Below are 20507 nucleotides of genomic sequence, written 5' to 3'. Positions count from 1 at the left end.
CTGTGGGTTTCTGATTTGGCCACTAGAGATCTCGATGACAAGCTACTTATGAGGCCTGGGTCCAGTACCATCTTTTCAACCCGAAACTGGTCAAATCGAGCCCTAGAGCTTTGTACATCATCTCTGTCATATACAGTGCAGTCCGCCAGGAGACGCAATCCCCCACCACGTACCCTTCATCCTATCAGCACAAGCCGTTCACAAGCTGGAACTCCAAGACCTGTGGAAGAGATCTTCAGAGGATCCCGAGTGTAGGTTTCAAAAGCAGAATTTCTGGAAACTGGTAAAACTAATGAAGAATTTTACATACAGAATGAATTTAAATGTAATATTGAAATATATGTATAGAAACTATCATTATGCATTCTTATGATGATTGCACACTGGTTTAAATCTATCCACTACAGATTTAAAAATGAGCTTAAATATTAATTAAATACAGATATTGGGTCTGTTGATTTAGCTAGAGATTTCTACTTCTACAGATAAAATGTTGGCTAGAATATTTCGTGACACCAAAGAAAAGATATATAATAATATAAATATATGTATATATATATTATTCAACATTTTCCTTAGTGGGAACATGTTCAGTGAAATTCATCCCAAAATAATAGTTAATTCTTCTTTAATGTTTTTCTGTGCCATTGGGTACTGCTTATTCCATTGACAATAACTCACTTTTTTAACTTGTAAAATAAGGTAAACTTATTAAAACTGCATAAACCTCAGAGAAGTAGTTGCTTATAGCTTATATTCCAGGAAAATATCCCTTAGCAATTCTTAGGAAACAATACTAAACATATTCTCTCCCCTTTTCCCACCCTTCATTCAGTGGACACTCTGAGCCTCATTGTACAAAAAATACCTATAAGCCGATTTCTAAAATAAAATTATTTAGTTAATTCACAAAACATCTTAGAACAGTTTATTTATAAAACTATGATAAAAAGTATGAAATAATAAGGCCATAACTCTTGTTGTGAATTCAGCTTCTGAATTAAGTACATGTCACTATACTTATCTCCCAATATGTTATTTCTTGATTTTGATTTTTCCATTTCTCATTATAATTTATTCAAATAGACTCACTAAATGTCCAAAACCACCAAAAGTCTTTATCAGGACACCAGGGTTACACCTCACCTGATCACTATTTTATTATGTTGCTGAGGCTAATCTATACCAATGTAGCTATAGATTCATTTAGGAATGAGTGGTATTGATATATAATTACTCTCTCATCCATTCTGACAATTCTTTTTTTCAAAGTGGAAAAAGAAGTTGCTTTGTTTTTTTCTGGGAAAAGAAAGTATCATTCAGTTCCAATTACTGTCTTGGGTATGAGTAATAATATAGCAAACTGTTCCAAATCCCATGGAAGAAAATGAAAGTTTAGGACCTTTAGGAACAACATAGACTGAGGAACAAGAACAGAACCAGAAGCAAGGAGGCATTGATCGGACTATCGGGCCTCAGAGGGAGGATAGGGGAGGGTAGGGGGAGGGTGGGGGGAGGGGGAGAGTTCAACCAAAGGACCTGTATGCATGCATATAAGCCTATCCAACGGTTAAGTTCAACAGGGTATTGGGGCATGCGTGGGGAGAGGTGTGGGATGGGAATGGGGGGATGAGGACAAATATGTGACACCTTAATCAATAAAGAAATTTAAAAAAAAAAAAAAGAAAATGAAAGTTTAGGACCTTTATAGAGGATTATAGTTATTAGTTAAAAGGATAATCAGAAAGCCCAGAACAGTGGAGAAATCCATCAAGATGTGAATTTTTTTTTTCTCTTTTAAAAATTCTTTATTGTTGAAAGTATTACATATGTCTCCTTTTTCCCCCATTGACCTCTCCCAGCCCAACCCAACCTCCAGCATAGGTCTTCACCCCCCTACTGTCTGTGTCCATTGATTATGCTTATACGCATGCATACATGTCCTTTGGTTGATCTCTTACCCTCTCCCTCCCATCCTACCCTACCTTCCCTCTGAGGTTTCATGGTCTGTTCAGTGTTTCTCTGTCTATGGATCTATTTTTTTTTTTTAATGAATCTTTATTGTTCAGATTATAATTGTTTCTCCTTTTCCCCCCCATTATCTCCCTACCACCCAGTTCCCACCTCCCTCTTCCCTTACCTCCCCCCCATTGTCCTTATCCATAGGTGTATGATTTTTGTCCAGTCTCTTCCCATACTCCCCACACAGACACCCCTTTCCCCCTGAGAATTATCAATCCACTCCCATTCTATGCCTCTGATTCTATTAAGTTCACCAGTTTATTCTGTTCCTCAGATTTTTAATTCACTTGACTTTTAGATTCACTTGTTGATAGATATGTATTTGTTGTTCATAATTTTTTATCTTTTTCTTCTTTTTCCTCTTTTTAAAGAATACCTTTCAGCATTTCATATAATACTGGTTTGGTGGTAATGAACTCCTTTAGCTTTTTCTTATCTGTGAAGCTCTTTATCTGCCCTTCAATTCTGAATGATAGCTTTGCTGGGTCGAGTAGTCTTGGTTGTAGGTCCCTGCTATTTATCACTTTGAATATTTCTTGCCACTCCCGTCTGGCCTGCATGGTTTCTGTTGAGAAATTAGCTGATAATCGTATGGGAGCTCCCTTGTAAGTAACTAACTGTTTTTCTCTTGCTGCTTGTAAGATTCTCTTTGTCTTTTGCCCTTGGCATTTTAATTATGATGTGTCTTGGTGTGGTCCTCTTTGGATTCCTTTTGTTTGGGGTTCTGTGTGCTTCCTGGACTTGTAAGTCTATTTCTTTCATCAGGTGGGGGAAGTTTTCGTTCATTATTTCTTCAAATATGTTTTCAGCATCTTGCTCTCTCTCTTCTTCTGGTACCCCCATAATTCTGATGTTGGTTCGCTTGAGGTTGTCCCAGAGGCTTCTTACACTATCTTCAACTTTCTGAATTCTCTTCTCTTCATGCTTCTCTGGAGGAGTGTCCTTGGCCTCTTTGTATTCCAAATCTTTGAGTTGATGCTTGCGATCCTCTAGTCTGCTGTTGGGTCTCTGTATAATATTTTTTATCTCAGTCAGTGTATGTTTAATTTCTAGTTGGTCCTTTTTCATATCCTCAAGAGTCTCATTGAATTTATCGGCCTTTTCCATGAAATTCTTGAAAAACCTTATAACCGTGGTTTTGAACTCTATGTCCAGTCGCTTGTTCTCCTCCATTTCTTTGGTTTGTGATCTGTTTCCTTGCCTTCTCATTTTCGCTGCTTCCCTGAATTGGTAGGGTAGCTTTGTGTACTAGATGTCCTATTGGTTCAATGGGTCAGCCTCCCAGTTACCAGAGGTGGACACTCTTGGTGTACCCTTATGTACTGTGTGTCCCCCAGCAGGAGCTACAGCAAGAACTAGTTTTCTCCTCCTTTGCTTGGGCGGTTTTGGAGCAGTCTGACTGGAGCTGCAGTTAATTTGGTTGAGCTGCCACAGAACAGGCCATTTATATGCAAAAGCCACTGTGTGGAGCCTGGGCGGGTTTGTAGAATGTGCGGGGCGGGGCCTCAGGGCAGGGCGGGGTCTCAGGGCGTCACTAGGCTAGGGCGTGGCAAACGGCGATGGCTGGCATCAGCCGTCTCTGCCTTTCCACGTTTCCAAGTCCCTGCGCCCCGCGTTCCAGCGCAGTAAAACAATGATTGCTGGGCACACCTCTGCAAAAAAGTCACTCTCACTTTCCGACCGGATGGCTGAGAGTCCAGCTTCTCCCCGTAGGTGTCTGGGTCCCCCGAGTGTCCCCAGAAACTGGATTTCAGAGTGATCAGGAGCTTGTCTCCCTGCGGGTTGAAGAAAAACCGCGCACCCAGTCGCCTGCTGCCAGCCCGATTCGCGCGCCTCCGTACCTCAGCTTTTCAGCGTTTGTGCTCCTTTCTCCCCTTAGTTGTAATTCTACCACTCAGCCAGCTTTCCCGTGGTTCTGGGTGGTAGATGTTTTGTCTTTTAGTTGTATTTCTGAAATTGTTGTGCGAGGCAGCAGATTAGTTGTTTAACCATGCCGCCATCTTGGTTCCTCTCCAAGATGTGAAATTACAAATCCATTATTGATAGAGAACTGCAGCACCAGATAGGAAAAGGTGTTGTATTCTAGTTTTCTGTGAGAAAAGTTCAACTTCTGCTCTGTGCCCAGGATAGTTTCAACAAAAATCATACAATACTATGAAAAAAAACCCAAAATCCTTTTATTGAGATCTTATTACTTAAAAACTTAGCTTAAAGCTTTCTGTGCATCATGTTTCATTTTTTAATTCTCATCAGTTTTCTTGTATTGTTCTAACTTTATGCTTTCATGTCCTGGTGTTCACTGGTGGGATCTGCAGCCCCGTGGCAGCCAACTACCTCTCTTCTCCCTCACCAATGCCCCTGAGTCGAAATAATTTGCTGCCACCTATTGGCACAGCTGAAGAAGAACACATGAGCTCTGTGGGGACACAAAGGCAAACGGTATGTCTCTTTCCTATTGCCTTTCCATGTGCTTCCTCATGGGTAATAATTCAGGAGGATCTGTATTCTGATATTAATTTATACTATATTTTCTCAAAAGTACATGATGAATTCTATTTAATGACAATGGAATTGGAGGTCCTTGGCCTGCAGTTACCATACCCGGTAGGGTTGATATAGGACACGCACAATAAACTGTTCTAATTGTTTCTGTAATTTTGCCTCCTCCACAGAAAACCCATGGTGATTCCAATCGAGCTCGAAGTGCGGTGGTGAATGAGCCTAAACATCAGCAGCCCCAGGAGAGGCTCCTTTTACCTGACTTTTTCTCCAGGCCCAATACAACACAGTCATTTTTGGTAGTGACATGTTTCCTCTATGGTCTTGATAGTTGGGGAAAGGAAAAAACTAGTTTGGCAAACTTAAGACATTACATAGTGGCTTCATCAGCTCTAAGCTAAAAGTTGAGGTTGTAACAATAAAACGTGTTGTAAGTACATTTTGTTGAAATTCTAACTGGTCTTTGCAACTCACTTTTTTAACCTGTAGAATAAGGTAAAATATAAATTAAGCCTGAAATATCACTCTAGGCCAAAATGACAAACTGAAGCTATCCTACTTTAGGCACATTACAAGAAGGCAGGGTTCTTTAGAAAAGACAATAATGTTGGGAAAAATAAAAGGCGGCTGGAATAGAGGAAAACCAAATATGAGATGAACTGACTCCATAACAGAAACCACAGACATAAGTCGACAGGAGCTGAGCAGGGCCACTGAGGACAGAACACTGTGGACACCACTCATTCTTAGGGTCACCAGCAGCATGTAACACACACAAACGCCTGATGTATACATTACAAATTCTAAACAAATTAAAGTTAGATATTTCTGAGAATAAGCAAAAAGGAAAAAAAAAAAAGTGTTAAACCCCAGTGCATATCAGATCAGCCTAACTTCATTCTCTAACGCTGCTCTCATGGAATTATACCAATAGTGGTATCAGATGATGATGTGGACTGGTGGATGGGCTTTTAGTTGAGATGCTAACATTGTCTTACTACTTTGTACATTTCCTAGCCCTTTACTTTTAAGCAAGTAATAGAAAAAAAACTGGTTGGGAGATTTGTCATGCACTGACCTTGCTCAGTTGTATGCCAGGAGCTCAGCCCCACCTCATCTGCTTTGTGGCAAGAGGGCTTGTTGAGCCGGGAAAGTGCCGGGGCCACGCTTACTGCCCAGGAACCAGTGGCTGCACAACCTATACCAGTTTTCAGGATGGTGGTTAGCCCACTTATCCCAACTCATAACCCTAGAACTGTTAGCGCCTGAAACACCAAACAATCTTTCCTCCACTAGAATGAGAATGAATGAATGGGCGGACACTGTTAGTTTCCTAGGGCTGTCATAACAAACTGACAAACTGGGTGGTTTCAGACAATAGAAACTGATTTTGTTCCAGAGCCTCAAGTCTCAATGAAGGTGCCACGTTCCCTCTGCAGCCTCGAGGGAAGACTCTTTTCTGGCTTCTGATGGCTGCCAGCCATCCTTGCTATTTCTTGGCCTGCCGATGCTTCACTCCAATTTCTGCTGTCTTCACATAGCCCTCTTCCAAATTTCCCTCTTATAAAGATACCAGTCACTGAATTTAGGCCTGAAATTCAGTATGACCCTAATCCAGTATGACCTCACCTAACTTGACTATATCTGTAGAGATACTATTTCCAAATAAAGCCACATTCACAAATCCCAGGTGGATATAAACTTGGGGGGAACACTTCACCCCAACAGACCTCAGAAGGCTTGATTTAGGGTGAGATTCATATAAAACATGGGCAAAAGGGAAATGTGAGCATTTCTAATTCTTACTAGATGTGAATCCTAATCCAGAGCATTTGTTAAGCAGTGTTTTATGATTATATTCTATAGCTGGAGTCATATCAAATATTTAATTTTGGTTACCTTAGGAGTAAAGCTGAACACCTGAAAAAAAATCCATTTTCTTCATTTTCAGTTTATAATAACAAAAGTAAAAATGTCTTACTGTAGCCATCTCTCTCCCAGTTTGCTCTCATGAAAAGGGATATGAACTAGTAGCTCAATGTAACTGGGAGCACTAGATCAGAGTCCTGGCCAGGCACTGCCAGACCAGCACTCTGTTCTCACCTGAATGGGAGTCCATAAACCACATTCATGAGCCATCTGACTTACTGCCTGCGTTTGTTGTGTTAAGTGTTATCAGGGCAGAGCCACCATGCTCAGTCATGTGCTGTCTCTGGCTCTTTCCCAGTACAAATGCAGAGTTGAGTAGGTCTGACAGCGGCAGTGTGCGCCTCAGTCTAGAACCGTGATCTGCAAACCGCGGCTCGCGAGCCACATGTGGCTTTGGCCCCTTGAGTGTGGCTCTTCCACAAAATACGACGGCTTGGGCGAGTCTGTTTTGAAGAAGTGGCGTTAGAAGAAGTTTAAGTTTAAAAAATCTGGCTCTCAAAAGAAATTTCAATCGTTGTACTGTTGATATTTGGCTCTGTTGACTAATGAGTTTGCCGACCACTAGTCTATAACATTTACAATCTGGCCCTCTACAAATACGAAGTTTGCGCTGACACCTGATCAAAAACATGGGGCTTCACCAGAAAAAAATTCCAGAAATCTCTTGATTTTAGTGCTCTGACATGGAACAGAGGGAGGTTTGTGTTTTTTTATCCCAGAAGTGCCAGCGAGATGGCATGGATAGCTCTTTTTTCGATATTTTGCATTTTAATATTTTAGTCAGATCTTAAAATCTTTAAATCCCTTGTGGTAACTTTGTAATGTGTGAGATTCATATTGGAAGTCCTATTTCAAGTATACAAGTCATGGATATGTCAATGCTACTGAAAAGGCTCTGTTCTATTGTCTTAAACAGTCAGCAGGCAATAAAAATTGAATGAAATTCCTTGGGCAGCCAATTATACTTAGAAACATTAAACCATATGGATTATTTCTCAATGCTAAGATTTTTTAAAGGCATATTAATAAAATTGTAGTTTGCCATTTTTACAAGTTAACAAATGGCTTTATGGGCTTCTGGCTTGGGATTTTTCCTTGAAATATAACAGAATGCACTCAGCCAACCTGTCTATAGGATTAGCAGATAATGCCATTTAAATTGTTGTCCAATTTCAAGGTTTTCCCTTGTAAATCTACTAACATATTATCCTTTGGGAGACATAGCATTGAAATAAGTGTCTCCACTTTTTTTTTCCAGCCGGACACGCAGTATCGTCATTCATGTGCTGTTGAGTATCCTCATCGGGCCCGACCTGGTAGGGGATATGGAGGGACAGGTGGGCCATGACTTATTTTACTACTATGCAGCTATGTTAAGACCCTGCCTTTGTCTTATATATTTTTCCTATGCTTATTTCCCTTTCCTCCAGGTTTTATTATATTTTGTTTTCCTACATTTTCTAAGTCACCTCAAATTCATTTTGGAAGATGGGATATAATAAAAAGAGAAGAGCGCTATTGTTCATAGCCAAAAAGTTCTGGATTTCTGTTTTCTCATGTAAATCAACCTCTCACCACTCTGGCAAAGTATACAGAACTTTTCTTTTTAATCTAAAAATAATTCAGCCAAATAAATCATTTTCATAACATTTAAACACTGCATTATTATATAGGCAAAATCCATATTGCTATAGATTAAACTGCTTTGGTCAGTTAACCTGCTAGGCAAGGTAAGACAAAAGAAATTCTAAAATGTCAAGATATGCTGCTGAGTCTGAGTCTTTCCCATTTACTTTTTGGTTTCTAAGTTATATTCTATAGCTTCCATTTTTGCATAAGTGGTGGAAGAAAATTTAAGAATGTCTTAATTCTTCCTAAAATAGTCTTCTTACCACCACCAGGTCATTCTCATTACGTTGTAGGTGAAACTTAGAAATGGGGTAGTTGATACTTTTGCTGTTAATAAGATTAATCAGCTAGTATATTAAAAAATAATCTGCCTCCAACCATCTCTGTAGTCCAAGTGAATTCTCCTAGTTGTTTCTAGTGGCAGTGAGGTAGTCTCTGAATACTTTCAATGGATTATTTTATTGGATCAGTCATCACAGAGAAGCAATCCTGCCGTTGAGCTAAGTTATTACATTCAGCCATGCTGATGGTCAGGTGTAACTAGTATAACATTTACTTAAGTGAAACACATTTTAGTCTTTTTCAGTTAGTGGACTCCTCTTTAAAACTGTTCCTGCCTTCATCTTAGTATAGATTTTTGTTTTTCCATAAAATGTGCAAGGTTTTTATTGCCTTGGTAAATACATACTATACTACTTGTTCCCAGTCTCCAATTTAAATCCCAGCTGATTATTGGAGCAACAAAGCCCTCAGGTATGAATTTGAGCTTACCGAATCTAGAATGTACTGTTACTCTATGATGTCCTCTTTGTCCGACAGGTTCTCAATCACATGGGTCTACAAAAACTCAAAACAGAAGTGGACCAGGCTCTAGAACAAGGCAGGGACCTTAGAGCAAATGAGAAGAACCTCTTTCAGGCTACAGGGAACACGTGGGAAGACTTCATAAATCACTGTTCACTCATCGTGTGATGCAGTCTGTTTTCAAGAGACAACTTGAAGCTATCTTCATGAAGAGTTATTTTGGTAAAACTGACTGAGAAAACATAGTATCTGCCAAAGATTATATGGGTACTATTTCTATCCCCAGTTACTGTCTTCTTTCAGCATTAAGTTAAACTATTCCACTAGACAGTAAAGTTTTGTACCCAAAAAGAATAACTACTCCCAAGTCACTGCTCATGTTGTCTGTTAACAATGAACAGTTCAATTATTATAGGATTCTCTGCAACTACACATACACAGAAAACAGCAAATGATAACATTAAGCTGTCACTGGCATTATAATACTGCTTATATTAATTTCTGGAGAGTTGTACTCAGTTTTGAATCATTTTTAGGAGACAGGACTGACAAATTTTGAGCTACTCATCAAACAGATGTCATTCCTAAAGCTTTCTCTTTACATGTCCAATCCCATAAGCAGAAAGATATGGAAGGGTTAATTAAAAACAAAAATGTTGAACACTAGTGTAAAGTAGCGTATGTAATAAATTGTAATGCATATTACTTTTTTCAGATAGGACAGCTCAACCTCACAATGCCTACTTAATATCAGGTTATGCTTCTTTCTTAAAGTAATTTAGTGGTCACATTTTTTTTCAAACATTAAACTCAACTTGCCAGAATTTCTCCTGTAGTTCAAAAAGTCAATTAAAAAATGTATAGAATCTTTCTGTTAGTGAGCCAGCAAGACACAGTTCCCTAAAATTTCAGACACCTGGTGATTATTCCAGTATCAACATATCCTAAGAGCAGAAGTAGAGAACTTCGGCATTCTTTTCATTTTACCACAGATCTTTTCCTGAGTGTACTCATGAATGCAGCAATGGTTTTAACTATGGCTTAAATTTATTTTATTTAAATTTCATTGAACTTTAGTTTTGATGATCATACCATTTTTTTATCTTATTGTTAATCTTCAGAGGGATAAATTCAAGTGATCATAAATTGGGGTAATTTTTTTTATATCAAAGTGTTCTAATGCTATTATATGAAGAAAGATGCTTCAAACAATCTGCATTAAATTATATTTTAATACAATTAAAGAGTATTTTTTAACCTTGTTTATAATCACAAACTGAAAACATGTCATGTGCTTATATCGCTGATAAATCATGATACATAAAGGTACCAGGCTTGTTTCAGGCATATGGCATTGAATATATTAGTCTAAAATCAGAGATTTTGAGTTGAACAGTCCCTTAAAAACTTCCACATCTTCTAATGAATACATACAATTTGACTAAATACGTGAAAACCTCTGTACTATTCTCACAAATCAATACCATGAGTGCATGAAAACAAACCACTGATAGCTTGCCCTTCAGAGTTAGCGTTAAGTCAGGGAAGCCTCTAAGAAGTCGTTTACCCCAACTCCCTCGCCCTTTCATAGATGAGAAAACAAGTTCAGACAAGCTTAGTGACCCACCCAAGGACGTTCAGCAGTAATATCCCAGTGATCATTAAAAATTTAAGTCATTTTTTACTTGTTTAATCATGTATTAATCTTATAAAGATGCTTGAAGTAATGTGAACATCTGTTTCTCCTATACTTGAAGCAAAGAGTACAAAACCTGTTTGAGTAAAAAAAACCAAAAAAACAAAAAGGGAGGATCTATTCAAGAGTTTTAAGACTGAAAGCAAACTGTCAAAGTTTTGGAAGACCAAGTCCAAAAGTGTTCTGAAGACATTCTAGCCAGGTAGCGTACTTGTTCTAATAAACACACACGTCACTCTGAATACTCTGCAGCTCACTCTTGTGGCAAAACGACAGCTGGTAAAGGAAGTATGAACAGATCCACATTCTAGGTAAAGTTCCTGGTACAAAAGATCCACAGAAGCAAGTGCTGTCAGAAGTATACCAACCTCCCCCCGTTTCCTCAATGACCATCACCAAATTTCTTCAAGGACTGGACTTCAGAGAATGTCAGGGGATTTCTAGGATATAAGATCAGGTTGAGAGACTCTGGTTTACATACTCAATCTGAACAGTTTAGGTGGAAAAGAATTTTTCTCAAGGGTTGAATTGACTTTTGTCTTCAAATCTTGACTTTACTTTTCCTACAATGGCACTAATTAATTAATCTCTAATGACCTTTGAAAATTCCATTATTTCTTTTCTTTCTTGAGAGCTGTTTTTTTCCCTCCTCCTTTGGAAGTTTTGCAGTACTTTGCTTCCATCTGAGCCAGAAAATTGTCCATTTCCTTTTGCCGATCCTTTTGTCTGTTCTGTTTGAGAGTTAAAACACAAGCTTTCAAAACACAAGGCTATTGAAAGAGACAAAAGTACTCAGTGGTGGGAAGGAGGAATAAGGAGTGACTGCTAATGGGTAAAGAGTTTCTTTTTAGGGTGATGAAATATTCTGGAATTAGTGCTGATGGTTGTACAACTTGATAAATATACTAAAAACCATTAAATTGTACACTTTAAAAAGGTGAATATGACAAATGAATTATGTCTTAAAAGAAAACAAAACAAAACACTATCCAAATACTCCAAACTAGCTGTAGAAATCAGTACAAGAACATAAAGAAATGGCGGCAACCTTCACAGACAGCCTGCCAAGTTTACCTGAATGAGTGCTTTCAAATCATCATCTTCATCAAGTCCTAACTCCTTCCTGCTCATTTCTGCTTCTTTAGCCTCTTCCTGGGCCTAAAACAGATATTCACATGTGATTCCATGGCATTCTAAAAATATACCCTCTTTGCCAAAAGCAAATTTGTAAGATCCTTTCAATCTGAGGATTATTTAGAATAAAATCACATAAACATGGCATTCATTAAAAGGCAAAATTGCTGAGAGCAAGCGGTATATCCTCTGATTCCAGTAAGCATTTCTGAGTATTCTCCATTTCTATTTGTTAGGAGTAGCAAGTAGTTTGGTATTAATAACCATGTAGTGATAAGAAGGAAAACAAAATGCATGGAGAGCCTAACCAAGGATGTCCTCAAAAATATTGCCAGGATAAAGGCACCTCAGATTCTGCCTCTGGAAACCCAATTTACTACATGTGACTGGTGGCAGCTTTGAAATTTCCCAAGTAGTCAGAATAAACGCTAACAAATTCAGTTTTAACTTTTCTTTACCTGATTTCAAAGCCACCTTTTTTTGGCCAAAATTTACTAGGGCACTGATTCCAAAATACCACTAGAATACCTTGGTAAAGGTTAATAAGTTGGTTTTTTCCCTTCAGGGCAACAGCTAAAACTACTAAGAGGTCCCAACCCCAGTGAATTTTTTAAATAGTAATAAATACTATTAATAGTGGGAATGATGATACATTAGGACCTTGTTATTCCAATAAAGAGACAGTTTCCACTATCTACTTTCAGTCTTTTTATCCAATTTCTTTTGATATTGTATCCCCCTTTCCAAGTTCGCTGGAATCACTCTCAAAACTGCCAACCCCTCCTCACAATACCCTAGAGAAGTTTCTCAAGCTAATATCCTACTACTACATACTGCTGTGCTAAGTTTCACCTGAGAAAATAATCAACTAACTTAAACTGCTTGAGTCTAAACAAAGGTACCCTATGAGTCAAAACGATAGCTCTTGATACACATTCCACTTCTCAGCATACTTCAGCTCGTCGTCTTGTATTGAAAAGCTGCAGACCTACGTTCACCAAGTCAGCCATACAAAATAAGGGCAGTGTCTGCCGCTTACACTGTATATTCTCCATGGAGTTCCCATTATGAAAGCCAAGTTGAAGCAATGGTTACTTAGGTACCAGTCTGGTTTTTCCCCAGACCAGAGGCACAGATGTTTGCAACTTTGAATCAACGCCCTCCCAGAACCCCAGCTGTCCTTGAGTTCCTTTCCCCTACCATCATCCCTACCTCCACCAACTCTATCCCTGATTCTCCAAAAAGTGCTCCTCAAAGTAAATTTGTAATTTAAAAAGTAAACTAAATAGTTTTTTTTTAAATGTATATTTAGGGCCCAAATCACAAATAAATCTGGGCAAGAGCAAAGGAATTTGTATTAAGGAGACACAGTATTTTCTTTTTATTTATTTATTTATTTTTTTTTTTGGAGAAAGAGCATTTTTTTTTTTTAATATTTTATTGATTTTTTACAGAGAGGAAGAGAGAGGGATAGAGAGCCAGAAACATCGATGAGAGAGAAACATCGATCAGCTGCCTCCTGCACACCCCCTACTGGGGATGTGCCCGCAACCAAGGTACATGCCTTGACCGGAATCGAACCCGGGACCCTTGAGTCCGCAGGCCGACGCTCTATCCACTGAGCCAAACCGGTTTCGGCAGTATTTTCTTTTTAAAAGTCTCTGTTGCCCTCTCCCTCACCCCTTAACTGAGAACCGCTGTGTAGCCTAGGTATCTGAACCCCACTACTGAGAAATGCCTCAGCAAAGGTACAAGAATCGGCCCATATGACGAATATTTCAAGATGATATTATGTAAATAATCAGTAGTAAAATCCTCTGGAGCACAACATACCAGGGAAAACAAGTTTTTCCCATTGAACTGATATGCTCATTTTATTAGATGAGAACTACATAGCAAGTGAGTCCCTATCCTTATTTCACAGTTTTGTCTATATTTCAATTATTGTAAATACCCTCAAATTCTTTTTGGAAGCAGTCAAGATATAAATAATAAATAGCATTCCACGTCTTACCCTCCTTTTCCTAGCATTCATCTTTTGCTTCGATTCTCTGACAAAGGCCTTATAGGACGGGACTTCTCCAGCATCAATGGCTTGCTGAATGATGTTCCTTATCCTGGGTTCCTCTGTGTACTGCACGCACAGCACAGACTCCATGATCTGACCCATGTCCCCTTTGAAGTCCAGGTAGGCCTGTTTAATATCAGCCAGCTCTTCTTCAGAACCTTTGTATGTCTTTTCAAAAGCTTGAATGTCTTTTAGAGATATCTAAACAAATAAGAAACATATGCTTTAACTTTGAGAACATTATTTTAAAAGGTATTCTAGGAAAGCTAAATTTAGGTGTTGAAATGTTTCTCCCAAAATACAACAGTTGCTTGAGTTGAAATTATTGCACGGAACCCAAAATTTTCTCTGCCGAAGCTTTTCCAGAGTTCTCCCTACTCCAACCTTCACAATCACTAAATTATGGACCAGGACATTTTAAGTGAAGTTTCCAATGGTGGGAAGGGATCCAGAGAAACATTCCAGGACTTATATTTGGATATGTAAAATAAGGCACATCTTGTAAAATTACCCCCCTTTTTACTACAAGCACTCTACATCAACAGGTAATTAAAGACCCATTTCAGTAAGAGTGCATGTGTACATAGAAAAGTACCCATGGTTCAACCCAGCGGTTAAATACATTTTTTCTTCATCAAAGACGTACAGTATGTATTTCCCCGGGGGGGGGGGGGGCGGAGGTGGGAGGGAGGGAGGGAGGGAGAGAGAGAGAGAGAGAGAGAGAGAGAGAGAGAGAGAGAGAATTTCAACGCCAAACAAATTCCCCTTCCTTCACACACAAAATTCAGTGCCTGAATCATTCAATAAACATGTGTTGAGTAAATAATAGGAACCGTCGCGAATAAGTCTCCAGAGTCTTCTACCTTTTAATTTTATTTCTACCTTTTTAAAGAGTAACCTCCAATAGGTCTCCCAGTCCCGCTCTTGGCTGAGCACAGCAGAGTCCTCGTCCACTGTCCCCTGCTCATCGTACACTGCTCTCTGCTCCTGGTCGCTCAGAACGGAGTAGACTTTGCCGAGGATCTGCGGGGAAAGAGCATTCAAGTCACCCTCGCCCCTTTCACTGCGCGGCGAGCAGCAGCTTAGAAAACGCCAGGCCGGGCTCCGGCATCTACCGGAAGGGGCCGGCCAGCCATTAGACCGCAGAAGCCCGGGCGGCCGGCGGCAGGGATTCGCGCACCTGGAAGCGGCGGGTGGCACCCTCCTTGTCGTCCTCGCCCACCCGGTCCGGGTGCACCTGCAGGGACACCTTGTGGTAGCCGCGTCGGACCTCGCCGTCCGAGGCCTCGCGCCGCACACCCAGCACTCGGTAAAGGTCGGCGGTGCCGAACACCTGCTCGCACTGCTCCAGCAGCCCCATGGCCGGCAGAGGCGCGGGCCGGCGGCGGACTCCGCGAAAACAGTGGGTCCCAGCAGCACCGGCTGGTTCCGAATTGCCGCCTTTTCCCGCGCAAAAAGCCCAGGGCGCCTGCGTCACAAGAGCCGCGGGAAAGGGCGTGGTCACGACGCCGCACTTTACGGCGGCAGCAAAATGGGGCGTGGAAAGCCTAGCGTCGACGCGCCCTGGGGCGCAGGAGAGCAGGCGTCAGCGGAAGTAGCCCGCGAGCCGCCCCGCCCTCTCCTCCGCCCCGCCCCGCCCCGCCCCGCCCCTCACTCTGGAAACCTGGCACTTATCTTCTCCAGTCCCATCGCGGAATCTTTTTCTAGACGTGCAAGTCCGTATTAGGTTGAACCTATACGCTGTTTTGTTTGTTTTTAGCAAAAAAAAACCCCACAGCATAGGCATTTGGCAATTTCACATGGTTCATATATATGTATTTTTTTTAAGAAGAATAATTTTTTCAAAGACGATACTGACAGTACACAGAGCTCTAAGGCCCAAATAATTGTGCAGCCTATAGGGTAGGTACTTCCCCAGAGCCCTGCAAGAAGAAGTCTACATTAAACAAAAGGCACAAAAGACCTCTTTAAAAAATTCTTTATCTGACAGGACTTACGGAACCATCCCCACTAACTCTCCAGCTCCTGAATCACCTTCCACTTTGGTGGAGATAACATGACCCAAACCCTCCTCATCATAAAAATACAAGCTGCTGAAGCAAAGGTGCGTTATTTTGTTTTTTAATGCTTTCTAAAGTGCAGGGATGAATTTTGAGTATTTTAGATTTGAAGACGGTAGCAAGGTAGGCTGATGCAGTCATCTAGGACATGGTGAGAAATACAGGCCTGGAGATGAGGGAGCGGATGCTCACACAGGAAATATGTGTATAGATCTTAGACAAAGGACAGACAAGGGCACAAAGTGAACACATGAAGTGACAGAAACTCAGTAGCTAAAAATAAATACCTGACCTTAACTCATTTCACAGTAGTTCCCCTCACTGATCAATACTTTTCAAAATCACATTCTCTTCTGCACTATCAATTAAAGCTTCTCCCATAAAACTCTCCAGGGTTATCTTTTAAACTTCCAGAGTTCCTATCATTTTCAAATCATTTCTCTTCCCCATGTCCAAGATCAAACCCAGGGACAGTCAATTCCTGTTTGCCCTGCCTTCCAAGTATCCTCCTCAAAGCAGGTGGAGGCCAACCAGTAACAATCCTGGGAGACTGATGACCCCACAATTTGAGGTGGCTGTTAGTTGTTCTCAGAATATAAAATCCAGAGGATAAAATTAGCTGGTATATTCTTAGGGCTTAAGAATCTCCTCTATAAATCTCCTACATCCTAGTCCTGTGCCAGAATTTGAAATCTTCATTATCTAGCATGTGCACTAAAACCATCTAATCCATGCTTGTGATTGTAGAATCCTGAGGTTAGTTAGGGTGGAGCAGATAAAGTAATATTTTGTGGGGTTTTTTGGCACATGATCCCTAAACCTGATTCTATCACTGACTTTTTAAGTAGACACTTGAAAAGCCCCTCATCCTTGCTTATTCCCCCACCCCATCCCACTACAAACAATATGTACTGGAAAGGGCTCCCCAAGTAGGCAGACTGCAGCCTACATCTTAGCTCTGCCAATAGTAAACTGGGGCCATGGACATGTTGGTTGGGGACTTTGAAACGGGGAAGTTCTGGAAGGCAGCAGACTGTAAAGCTGTCCAACCCACTCCACAGCCACTCTGTTTCCCCAGACGAAGGCTGAGAAAGTGAATTAGCAGCCCTGTGTCACACAAGACAAACCTCTCCCTGGACCCCGCTCAGACCAGGCCAGAACATGGATGACATGGAAAACTCCATTTATTGACCTCTAAATCTAATAAAAGAACTCTGCACAAGTGTTTTAAGAGGACCTTGACCTTGTTCTTGCTGCTCTGCTCACTGAAGTCAGCTTGCTTCTGTCTCTGTAGCCTCTGTCTCTGTCTTCTGAGATGCTAAGAGGATTTCACGTGCCCGTTTCCGTCGAAGCCTCTCAGCATTTGTGATCACCATGGGATGCAGAGGGAAAAAACCAGCAAGTCCTAAAAACAACAGGATTTTCATTCATTACAACACAGTGCAAGCCACTGTTTCCCCGGGAATGCAGCCTCACAGAATTTCGGTCTAACAGAGACCTGACCTAGAGCATGGATTTGAGACATGCTCCTCACTTACCAATCCGCCTTACCTCTGCCACCTACTCCTTACTGCAAGCAGACAACAGATGGTACCTACTTCCTAACACTACTTTCCTTACCTAAGAAAGATAAACTGACACCCCTTCCAGACACACAGTTCCCATTTTTAGAATAAAATCTCAGTCTGGTAAAGGAATCCACAGAAGTCACTCAAGTCCTGAGCAGCCCAAAGGTAATGAAAATCATGAATTCTCATCATCCTGTAATCGACTTCAATTTAAAATCTCTCGGTTAGGCTAGAGCCACGTTACCCAGAAGCTTTTCCACGGGTTTAGAGAGGTGGGCCCCACAGCCGATCCAATGCCGGATCCGCTCCAGGTTGAGAGCAACGAGCTTCTCCCCATGAGTGTTGGGCAGTGGGTCATAGGAGCCGAGCTGCTCCACGAAACGGCCATCCCTGGGGAACTTGTTGTGAGCGGCCACGATGCGGTAGAAAGGCCGGTTGGTGCAGCCACCCAGGGCGAGACGGATGGTTACGTGGCCCCCGTGGTAGGTCTTGTGGAGCAGAGGAGCTGTAGAGAAATAAGTGGTTAAGGCACAAAACGGGCAAAATTAGGCACATGAGACAATCCTCTTCCTCCGGTGAAAATCCTTCCTTCTACTCAATTCTTGGCAACCCGGCTTAGAAAAGACCTTCTTTGTGAAACCTTCCCCATGCACTCTGGCCAGAATGCACCTCCTCCTCAACCCCCAGCCCGCTCGGCACAGGCCTGCCCCTGACCGGCTCTGTGACCTGGCCGGGGCCGCAGCTGCCGCATCTACTAAAAGCTACTTCTGTCACACGGTTTCAGGGGAATTAAATGAGAAAAACGGGCGGGGAGAGGGGAGCCCGACGTGAGGCCGTGAGGCTATTTCCGGTTCGGACAGCCTCGCTCGCCTAGGACGGCGCCGCTGCACCGGGTCCTGCACGCCCCGCAGCGCCCGCGCCCGCGCCCGCCCGCCCGCCGGCCTCCCGGCCCGTCACTCACTGAGCTGGACCATGGTGCAGCCCGCACGCCAGGCCCAGCGCCACTGGCGGCTCCTCGGAGCGCGCCGCCGCCCGCAAGGACCCACTCTACCGCCTCGGGCGGGGCGGAAGTGAACGGCCCACTCGCCCAGCCCCTTCCGCTCCCACATTTCCCACAAGGCAACACGGTGGGCTCTACGTCCTGGCTTCACCGGCTTCCGGGATGGCGCGCTGCCACGGGCGGGGAGCGGGTGCCGGTGCGGCCCTCCCCTGCGGGCGCTCCTGGCCGTGCCGAGTCCTCGGAGGAGCGAGGAGGCTGGGACCCAGGAGCGGCTGAGGGAAGCGCGGCAGCGCCCACCGGTCCTTCCTTCCAGCGTTTCGTGAGCGCCTGTTGGGGCCCAGGCGCGGTCCCGAAAACGCACAGCCGAAAGGGCGCTGTTCCTGCTCTAGGAGGTCACAGCCCGGTGGGGGGCGGTGAGGTGACACCGGACCAGAAAAGGACTAAATGATGTAGAGTTTACCCTTCTGTGTTTACTAATATGCCTCTCACCTTCCCTCCTGTTCTCTGAACCTTCTCCAAAAAATAAAGGAGGGGAGCCTTTTTCCTGGTTTTGCTGGGCAGTGAGTGATCCAGAACAGGGGTGAAGGATGGTTCCTTTGTCATCTTTAGCCCTAGAACAATTACACTTGTGAGTTTTGCATCTATGAGAAGGTAATGGACTCTTCGTGGAGCCCTTGTGCTTTAGATCCATGAAGGTACCGGTGGTTAGAGGGAGTTAGTACCTCCCCCTGCAGCAAAGACCTCCCTATTTGGAGTCTCTGTTCACCGTTGGATCCAAAGGTCCTGGCCACAACTAATAATCTCTTTGCCCTAATACAGCGACCCCGAATAGCTTTCTCCCGTTAGTTCCACCTTAGAAACTGATGCCTTAATTCCCAAGTTCCATTAAGTAAACCTGGCCAGGGACCTTAGCAGTTGACTTCCTACAAGAGTTATCCTGATTAGCTTTCATCAGAAACCCTATCCTAATAATGCCTTAATTACATATAATTATATTATTTATAAAATTATAAATAATTTTATACCTTAATTACATATATTATTTTTAAAATTATATTCTTATATATACTTCAGTATACTTTAAATCCAAAATCACACTGATGAATTTTGAATCTCTTATTTTCATTTTTTTATTGTCATCCAGTTTACTGTCAACAAGTAAGACCAACCAGTAACATTTGATAACCCAGTAAGATAGCAGTGGAAATAAATGAATGGGTTTCTCTTGTGGCAAAGATTCTCTTATCTTTATTCCCAGGTCTCATATAGTGAATCATCCAGGATTTAATTTCTCTGGGAAGGAAAAAAGCTCACAGTCCCATACAGAAAATTCTTTAGCTGGACAGATGTCAGAAAGATGGATTTCCAAAGCCAACAGTCTCCTGTAACATGTGGATCTCTGCCATCAGAACCTCGTCTTTCAATTTTAGCTGCAATAGAGGAAGGAAGGGGACACATGTCATATCTGGTATACCTATGTGGAGACCCCTGATTTCTAGGGCCATAGCTAAAGAACACAATTCCTTGGGATGGAATTTGGCTACATTCCCTATTTCATAGTAATTCCAATAAAAGACCTCAGAACATTGTGCTGGTTACTTGGATATTTTCACTCTATGAACATTCAAGTGATATGAACATTCACAGTTTGCATTCTTTGTAAAAGAACTTTAATATAAAGTTTATTTTGAAAAGGTTCACATCACCCAGTATACCTTGACTAATGTATACTATTCCTATTTGGCAAGTGACAGAAAGGAATCAAAGACATAGATCTGAATTTAATTTTAGAATCTAGATGTGTAGTAGAGACATCTAGTTGCCTACCCACTATCTCCTTTCTTTACTAAAAAAGTCTTCATTACTTTTCAGGGTAGCAATGCTGCCAGCTAAAAAGCTACATTTCCTGCTTCCCTTGCAAGGGAAGTGTTTATGACCAATGTGGCCAATGAAATGAAAATTGAAATCATTGCTCATTAAAGGGAGGTGAAATAACTAGCATAACGCCTTTGTCCTTTCCCTCCATTTGGTTTTTTATTGTGCCTGAAACATGGTTACAGTGGCTGGAGCTACAGTGGCTGCTTTCACCTCTGAGAGA

General features: G+C 41.8%; 4 protein-coding genes and 1 long non-coding RNA gene across 12 annotated transcripts in view; 2 read left to right on the top strand and 3 right to left on the bottom strand.

Moving 5' to 3' along the window:
• The window catches only part of FAM149B1 (family with sequence similarity 149 member B1), a 44991-nt gene extending 34832 nt beyond the window's left edge, over window positions 1-10159 (top strand). Inside the window, exons 10-14 of one of the 4 annotated variants that reach the window (XM_008145387.3) lie at window positions 27-251; window positions 4338-4461; window positions 4695-4820; window positions 7709-7787; window positions 8899-10159. In XM_008145387.3, the coding sequence (XP_008143609.1) occupies window positions 27-251; window positions 4338-4461; window positions 4695-4820; window positions 7709-7787; window positions 8899-8972 (628 nt within the window). In that variant the 3' untranslated portion in view covers window positions 8973-10159. Of the gene's footprint in view, window positions 1-26; window positions 284-4337; window positions 4462-4694; window positions 4821-7708; window positions 7788-7880; window positions 8011-8898 lie in introns of those variants that run through there. The other 3 variants (XM_054729207.1, XM_054729206.1, XM_054729205.1) reach the window with 3 other exon arrangements.
• Window positions 212-15292, bottom strand: DNAJC9 (DnaJ heat shock protein family (Hsp40) member C9). Of its 2 annotated transcripts, none has more exons than XM_054729208.1 (5): window positions 14962-15292; window positions 14664-14804; window positions 13728-13982; window positions 11654-11737; window positions 212-289 (listed from the first exon to the last, which is right to left on the bottom strand). In XM_054729208.1, exons 1-5 carry the CDS (start codon window positions 15139-15141, stop codon window positions 236-238), a joined length of 714 nt encoding a protein of 237 aa, XP_054585183.1. In that variant the 5' UTR covers window positions 15142-15292; the 3' UTR covers window positions 212-235. The 2 variants fall into 2 exon arrangements, with proteins under 2 accessions (XP_054585183.1, XP_008143608.1); XM_008145386.3 differs by lacking the exon at window positions 212-289 and adding an exon at window positions 10096-11310 and having other exon boundaries at window positions 14962-15288.
• Window positions 15293-17007: 1715 nt separating this feature from the next.
• Window positions 17008-18496, bottom strand: MRPS16 (mitochondrial ribosomal protein S16). Its single transcript, XM_054728742.1, has 3 exons — window positions 18371-18496; window positions 17654-17914; window positions 17008-17246 (listed from the first exon to the last, which is right to left on the bottom strand). Exons 1-3 carry the CDS (start codon window positions 18381-18383, stop codon window positions 17113-17115), a joined length of 408 nt encoding a protein of 135 aa, XP_054584717.1. The 5' UTR covers window positions 18384-18496; the 3' UTR covers window positions 17008-17112.
• A 46-nt stretch (window positions 18497-18542) lies between these two features.
• Window positions 18543-19745, top strand: LOC129151991 (uncharacterized). Its single transcript, XR_008558700.1, has 3 exons — window positions 18543-18801; window positions 18938-19060; window positions 19668-19745. It is a non-coding gene; the product is annotated as an uncharacterized LOC129151991 (long non-coding RNA).
• The window catches only part of CFAP70 (cilia and flagella associated protein 70), a 103441-nt gene continuing 102647 nt past the window's right edge, over window positions 19714-20507 (bottom strand). For all 4 annotated transcript variants that reach the window (XM_054728738.1, XM_054728739.1, XM_054728740.1 and 1 more), the window contains one exon: window positions 19714-19839. In XM_054728738.1, the coding sequence (XP_054584713.1) occupies window positions 19759-19839 (81 nt within the window). In that variant the 3' untranslated portion in view covers window positions 19714-19758. The remainder of the gene's footprint in view (window positions 19840-20507) is intronic.

This window comes from Eptesicus fuscus, chromosome 17 (genome assembly GCF_027574615.1).
Source record: "Eptesicus fuscus isolate TK198812 chromosome 17, DD_ASM_mEF_20220401, whole genome shotgun sequence".
Taxonomy (NCBI): Eukaryota; Metazoa; Chordata; class Mammalia; order Chiroptera; family Vespertilionidae; genus Eptesicus; species Eptesicus fuscus.
The sequence above is the reverse complement of the archived record's forward strand: the minus strand, read 5'-3'. Positions and strand labels throughout refer to the sequence as shown.